The sequence below is a fragment of the Nothoprocta perdicaria genome, unplaced genomic scaffold (genome assembly GCF_003342845.1).
Source record: "Nothoprocta perdicaria isolate Ctin4 unplaced genomic scaffold, notPer1 scaffold_482, whole genome shotgun sequence".
Classification (NCBI taxonomy): Eukaryota; Metazoa; Chordata; class Aves; order Tinamiformes; family Tinamidae; genus Nothoprocta; species Nothoprocta perdicaria.
Window position 1 is genome coordinate 6,341 of NW_020455735.1, and position 6,893 is coordinate 13,233.

Below are 6,893 nucleotides of genomic sequence, written 5' to 3' on the forward strand. Positions count from 1 at the left end.
GATCTTGGCCTCATTTTGGGTGCCCCGTTGGGTCTCGGCCCCGTTGGGTCTTGGCCCCGTTGTGGGTGCCCGGTTGGGTCTTGGCCCCATTGGGTCTTGGCCTCATTTTGGGTGCCCTGTTGGGTCTCGGCCCCGTTGGGTCTCGGCCTCATTTTGGGTGCCCCGTTGGGTCTTGGCGCCGTTGGGTCTTGGCCCCATCGTGGGCACCCGGTTGGGTCTTGGCGCCATTGGGTCTTGGCCTCATTTTGGGCACCCCGTTGGGTCTGGGCCCCATTGGGTCTTGGCCCCATCCGCGGGTGCCCGGTTGGGTCTTGGTCCCGTTGGGTTTTGGCCTCATTGTGGGCACCCTGTTGGGTCTTGGCCCTGTTGGGTCTCAGTCCTGTTGTGGGCGCCCTGTTGGCTCTTGGCCCCATTGGCTCTTGGCCCCATTTTGGGTGCTCCGTTGGGTCTGGGCCCCGTTGGGTCTCAGCGTCGCTTTGGGCGCCCCGTTGGGTCTGGGCGCGCCGTTGGGGGTACCTCATTGGGTCTTGGCCCCGTTGGGTCTTGGCCCCATTGCGGGCGCCCCGTTGGGTTTTGGCCCCGTTGGGTCCCGGTCCCGTTGTGGGTGCCCCATAGCGGGCACCCCATTGGGTCTTGGCCCCGTCGTAGGTGCCCCATTGGGTCCCGACCCCTTTGTGGGCACCCCATGGCGGGTGCCCCGTTGGGTCCCGCCCCCGTGGTGGGTGCCCCATTGGGTCCCGCCCCCTTTGTGGGTGCCCCACGGCGGGCGCCCCGTTGGGTCCCGACCCCTTTGTGGGTGCCCCACGGCGGGCGCCCCATTGGGTGCCGCCCCCGTGGCGGGCGCCCCGAGCCCCTGTCCCCCCGCAGCTCGCTGGGCGGGAAGCTCCGCGTCGGGCTGGCCGAGCAGTCGCTGCTGGTGGCCTTGGCCCACGCCGCCTCGCTGACGCCGCCCGCGCAAGGTGGGTCCCGCGCGGCCCCTCGGGGGGCCCCAGTGGGAACATGGGGCGCAAGGGGCTCCGTGGGGCGCTGTCCGTCCCCCAGGGTGGCCGCCGGCCGTGGTGGACGCCGGCCAGGGCAAGTCGGCCGAGGCGCGGAAGGCCTGGCTGGAGGAGCGGAGCCAGATCCTCAAGCAGACGTTCTGGTGAGTCCACCATGGAGTCGCAGGGGGTTTCAGGTTGGAAGGGACCTCTGGAGATCATTGAGTCCAACGTCTAGAGATCATTGTGTCCAACCCAACACGCTCGAGCAGGGAAACCCATCCTTGAGATCCTCAGAATCTCCAAGGTGGGAGGGGACCTCTGGAGATCATCAAGTCCAACACATTCAGACCAGGAAACCCACCCTTGAGTTCCTCAAAATCTCCCAAGGATGGAAGGAACCTCTAGAGATCATTGGGTCCAACACATTCAGACCGAGAAACCCACCCTCAAGACCCTCAGAATCTCCAAGGTTGGAAGGGACCTCTGGAGATCATCAAGTCCAACCCAACACACTCAGACAGGGTTAACCCATCCTTGAGATGCTCAGAATCTCCAGGGTTGGAAGGAACCTCTAGAGATCATCTAGTCCAACATATTCAGACCGAGAAACCCACCCTCGAGACCCTCAGAATCTCCAAGGTTAGAAGGCACCTCTAGAGATCATTGAGTCCAACCCAACACACTCGGACAGGGTTAACCCACCCTTGAGACCTTCAGAATCTCCAGGGTTGGAAGGAACCTCTAGAGATCATCGAGTCCAACACATTCAGACAGGGAAACCCATCCTTGAGACCCTCAGAATCTCCAAGGTTGGGAGGGACCTCTGGAGATCATTGAGTCCAACCTTCCTGATGTTCAAGGTTGGGAGGGCCCTCTAGAGATCATCCAGTCCAACCTTCCTGATCTCCAAGGTTAGGAGGGCCCTCTAGAGATCATCCAGTCCAACCTTCCCGCCCAAGCAGGGACCACCCAGAGCACGTGGGTGGCGCCCAGGTGGGCCTGGAGACCTCCAGAGGAGGAGGCCGCTGCAGGCCTCGCCACGGGCCGCCTCTTCCCTCGCAGCGAGTTGCCCAACTACGACCTCCTGGTCCCCGCGCTGCTGGAGCACGGCCTGGAGAACCTGCCCCGGCACTGCCGCATCACGCCAGGTAGCGGGGCGCCCGGCGGGGCGGAGGCCGCGCGCGTGGCCTCCACCGGACCCCCACGGCCTCCCGCAGGGATCCCGCTCAAGCCCATGCTGGCCCAGCCCGCCAAGGGCGTCGCGGAGGTCCTCAAGCGCCTCGAGGAGGCCGCCTTCACCTGCGAGTACAAGTACGACGGCGAGCGCACCCAGGTGGGTCCACGGGGAGCTCATGGGGGTCCCCTGGGACCTCCCGGCGCCCCCATCACCGGCCTCCGCTCCGGCCAGATCCACGTGCTGGAGAGCGGCGCCGTCTACGTCTACAGCCGCAACCAGGAGAACACCACGTCCAAGTACCCCGACCTCGTCGCCCGCATCCCCAAGGCGAGGACTGGGTGCCGTGGGGTGGGGGGACACCCCGAGTGTGGAGGGGGGTCCCCCGTGGAGGGAACGGTGGGAACGTTGACCTCGGACCTCGCCCGGAGCAGGTGAAGAAGGAGCACGTGCGCTCGTGCATCCTCGACGCGGAGGCCGTCGCGTGGGACGCGGAGAAGAAGCAGATCCAGCCCTTCCAGGTGCTGATGACGAGGAAGAGGAAGGTAAAGGCGGCGCCGGGGCGGGAGGAAGAGGCGCCGTCCCCGCCGCGAGCTCAGCGCTAACCTCCGCGGCCTCAGGACGTGGAGGCCGCCGCCATCAAGGTGCAGGTGTGCCTCTACGCCTTCGACATGCTCTACCTCAACGGGGAGGTGAGTGGTGGCCTCCGCGCGGGTTCCTCGCGCCGCGTCCCGCCGTGGGGTGACGTGGGGACCCTCGTCCCGCAGTCGCTGGTCAAGGAGCCCCTGTCCAAGCGGCGGCGGCTGCTGCGCGAGGCCTTCGTGGAGGCCGAGGGCGAGTTCCTCTTCGCCGCCTCCGTGGACGCCGGCGGCGCCGAGGAGCTCTCCGAGTTCTTGGAGCGCTCCATCAAGGGTGAGGCGGCTCCCCTGGGACCGGGCGGACCGGGAGCGGGGCCCGGTGCCCACCGAGGCCTCCCGTGGCCCTCGGCCTCTTCCCCAGACTCCTGCGAGGGCCTCATGGTGAAGACGCTGGACGTGGAGGCCACCTATGAGATCGCCAAGCGCTCGCACAAGTGGCTGAAGGTAGAAGCGCCCGTGGAGGAGGGGGGGACGCGGGTTTGGGGACCCCCCTGAACCCCTCCTGCCCAGCTCAAGAAGGACTACCTGGAAGGGCTGGGCGACACGCTCGACCTGGTGGTCATCGGCGCCTACCTGGGCAAGGGCAAGCGCGTGGGCGTCTATGGGGGCTTCCTGCTGGCCTGCTACGACGAGGAGAGCGAGGAGTACCAGAGCATCTGCAAGGTGGGTCCCACCATCACCCTGGGGCGGGTCCCACTGCGCCAAGGTGGTCCCACCACCCTGGGATAGGTCCCACCATGGCAAGGTGGGTCCCACCACTGTGGGGTAGGTCCCACCACCCTGGGATAGGTCCCACCATGGCAAGGTGGGTCCCACCACGCTGGCGTGGGTCCTACCACCTTGGGGAGGGTCCCACCACGCCAAGGTGGGTCTCACTATGCCCAGCTGGGTCCCACCACACCCTGGGATGGGTCCCACCACCTTGGGACGGGTCCCACCATGTCAAGGTGGGTCCCACCACTGTGGGGTAGGTCCCACCACCCTGGGATAGGTCCTACCATGCCGAGGTGGTCCCACCACGCCAAGGTGGGTCCCACCACCCCGGCGTGGGTCCCATCACTCTGGCATGGGTCCCACCACACCGGGGTGGGTCCCAAGGTGGGTCCCACCACCCTGGGATGGGTCCCACCACACCAAGGTGGGTCTCACTATGCCCAGCTGGGTCCCACCACCCTGGGATGGGTCCCACCACGCCAAGGTGGGTCCCACCACACCAAGGTGGGTTGATGTTGGAGGTCCCCCCCACAACCGTCCCCATCTCCTGCAGATCGGGACCGGCTTCACCGAGGAGAACCTGGAGCAGCACTACGGCCTCCTCAAGGTATCTGCGCCGGTTCCCAAGAGGAGCCGGGTGCGTGGAGGCCGGGGCCTCGCGGAGGAGCCGGGTGGAGGCTGGATCCGGGTGGAGGCCAGAGCCTCGCGGAGGAACCGGGTGGGTGGAGGCCAGAGCCTCATGGAGGACCTGGATGGAGGCCGGCCTTGTGGAGTAGCTGGGTGGAGGCCAGAGCTGGGCAGAGGCCGGAGCCTCGCAGAGGAGCGGGGTGGAGGCCAGCCTCCTGGAGGAGCCGGGCGGAGGCCGGAGCCTCGCGGAGGAGCCGGGCGGAGGCCGGCCTCCAACCCGGCCTCCTCCACCCCCTTTCTCGAGGACCACGTCCTGCCCCGGCCGCGGCCCTACTACCGCTGGGACAGCGGCGCCGCCCCCGACCGCTGGCTGGAGGCCGTGCAGGTCTGGGAGGTCAAGTGCGGCGACCTCTCCATCTCGCCCGTCTACAAGGCCGCCGTGGGGCTGGTGAGCGCGGGGGGCGGGGCGCCGCTTTGGGGGGCGCCCCCTGTCCCCCCCCTTGGCTCCATGTGTCCCCCCGGCCCGAGGTGGACGAGGAGAAGGGCATCTCCCTGCGCTTCCCCCGCTTCGTCCGCGTGCGGGAGGACAAGAGGCCCGAGGAGGCCACGAGCAGCTCCCAGGTGCCGCTTTGTTGGGGGGCTCTGGGGTGGAGGCCGCGGGACAGCTGGGGTGGAGGCCGTGAGCTCGGGGTGGAGGCTGCGGGATGTCCGGGGCGGAGGCCGCGGGCTCTGGTTAGAGGCCATGGGATGTCCGGGGTGGAGACCGCGGGACAACCGGGGTGGAGGCCGCGGGACAACCGGGGTGGAGGCCACAGGACAACCGGGGTGGAGGCCGCGGGACAACCAGTGTGGAGGTCGCAGGCTCCAGGTGGAGGCCATGGGATGTCGGGGTGGAGGCCACAGGCTCTGGGGTGGAGGCCGCGGGACGTCCAGGATGGAGACCGCAGGATGTCCGGGGTGGAGGCCATGGGTTTGGGGTGGAGGCCACGGGCTCGGGTGGAGGCCGCGGGACGTCCAGGATGGAGGCCGTGAGCTCAGGGTGGAGGCTGCGGGCTCGGGGTGGAGGCCCTGGGCTCCGGGCGGAGGCCGGGCCTCGGCGGAGGCCCCCGGCCTCCCCTCCCCGCCCGCCTCCGCAGGTGGCCGAGCTCTACAGGAGGCAGCAGCAGATCCAGAACCAGCAGCTGCCCGAGCAAGGGGAGGACGGGGGGTTCTGCTGAGCGCGGCCTCGGCCTCCGCGCGGGGCCTCCAAACACGACCCCCCCGCGCCCCCACCCTGCGCCCTCCCGAGTCTCTGGCTGCTGTTTGGGGGGCACCCCGGGCCCGGGTCTCGCCCCTTTCCTGGGCTCCTCGCGTGAGGAGGAGGCCAGCCTCGTACCCCGCTCCATCCTCGGCCTGTGGAGGCCCCCATGGGCTGCGGAGGCCCCATGGCCTGTGCTCCATGGCCTGTAGAGGCCCTAGGACCTGTGGAGGCCCCATGGCCGGTGCTCCGCAGGTTGTGATCCACGGGTCGTGGAGGCCACACGGGCTGTGGAGGCCCCATGGGCTCCAATCTACGGGCTGTGGAGGCCCCATGAGCAGTGGAGGCCCCATGGGGTGCGATTCAGGGGCTGTGGAGGCCCCACACGATGCGGAGGCCCCATAGCCTGTGATCCACGGGCTGTAGAGGCCCTAGGGCCTGTAGAGGCCCCACCACCTGCAATCCCCAACCCAGCCTCCCCGAGGCCGCGTAGGAGCCTTCCCTGGAGGCCGAGGCCGTGTCCCCTTCCCCAATAAACACCGCCCCGGCGGGGGGGCCGCCGACCGCCTTTATTGCCCCTTCGCGCGCGGCGCCTCCGGGCTAGGGCGCGCGCGGCCTCCGCGCCTTGTAGACCTCGATGAGGAGGTCCTTGACGTACTGCAGCTCGCGCTCCACGGAGGCCGCCTCCTCGCGCAGCTGCCCGTTGCGGGCCTCCAGCCTCCGGCACTGGGCGCCCAGGGCCTCGGCCTCGGCCCGCTTGCGGCGCCGGTAGCGCAGCGCCGCCGTCTTGTTCTGGTGCCGCTTCTTCTGCCGCCGCTCGCCCGCGGAGGCCGGCGGAGGCCGCGGAGGCTCCGCGAGGCCGGGCGGCGCCGGGGGGCTCAGCGGGAGCTCGGCGCCCCACGGCGGGGAGGGGAAGGGGTCGGCGGCCTCCCCGAGGAGGCCCTCGAGCTGCTCCAGCTCCCCCGGGAGGAGCGAGGCCGCAGCCTCCGCGGCGGAGGCCGGCGGCGGCTCCAGGAGGAAGGGGCAGAAGTCGGCCCAGTCCGGAGGCCACGCCGGGAAGCCGGGGCCTGCGCCGTGGGGCGGGGGGTGGAGCTCTGCCCCACGGCACCCCCCAAGTCCTGCTCTGCCCCCCAAGTCCTGCTCTGCCCCCCACTTGTCCCGCGCTCCCCGTTCTGCCTCCTCTTCATCCTCTACCCTCAGCTTTGCCCCAGTCTGTCCCAGACCTCCCAGCTCTGCCCCACATCTGCCCCACACCTCCCTGCACCACCAGTTCTGCCCCACACCTCCCTGCACCCCCAGTTCTGCCCCATATTTGCCCCCCGCTTCCCTGCACCCCCAGTTCTGCCCCACATCTGCCCCACACTTCCCTGTACCCCCAGTTCTGCCCCACACCTGCCCCATGTCCCCTCCTGCGTCCCTTGCCCCCCACCCCTGACTTTGCCCCATACCCCTAATTTTGCCCCATACCCCTAATTTTGCCCCATAGCCCCCAGCTCTGCCCCACATGTGCCCTCTCCCCTCAC

General features: G+C 69.0%; 1 protein-coding gene across 1 annotated transcript in view; it reads left to right on the plus strand.

Annotated features, from left to right (window-relative positions):
• Positions 1–5,421, plus strand: part of LIG1 (DNA ligase 1) — a gene marked incomplete at its 5' end in the record, with an annotated part of 9,256 nt that extends 3,835 nt beyond the window's left edge. The window contains 14 exons of the mRNA XM_026047227.1: positions 868–959; positions 1,042–1,141; positions 2,043–2,128; positions 2,198–2,313; positions 2,389–2,484; positions 2,589–2,699; positions 2,775–2,846; positions 2,922–3,066; positions 3,154–3,236; positions 3,303–3,455; positions 4,060–4,113; positions 4,438–4,581; positions 4,662–4,754; positions 5,270–5,421. Of these exons, the coding sequence (XP_025903012.1) occupies positions 868–959; positions 1,042–1,141; positions 2,043–2,128; positions 2,198–2,313; positions 2,389–2,484; positions 2,589–2,699; positions 2,775–2,846; positions 2,922–3,066; positions 3,154–3,236; positions 3,303–3,455; positions 4,060–4,113; positions 4,438–4,581; positions 4,662–4,754; positions 5,270–5,350 (1,426 nt within the window). The remainder of the gene's footprint in view (positions 1–867; positions 960–1,041; positions 1,142–2,042; positions 2,129–2,197; positions 2,314–2,388; positions 2,485–2,588; positions 2,700–2,774; positions 2,847–2,921; positions 3,067–3,153; positions 3,237–3,302; positions 3,456–4,059; positions 4,114–4,437; positions 4,582–4,661; positions 4,755–5,269) is intronic.
• Between the last annotated feature and the right edge of the window lie 1,472 nt (positions 5,422–6,893).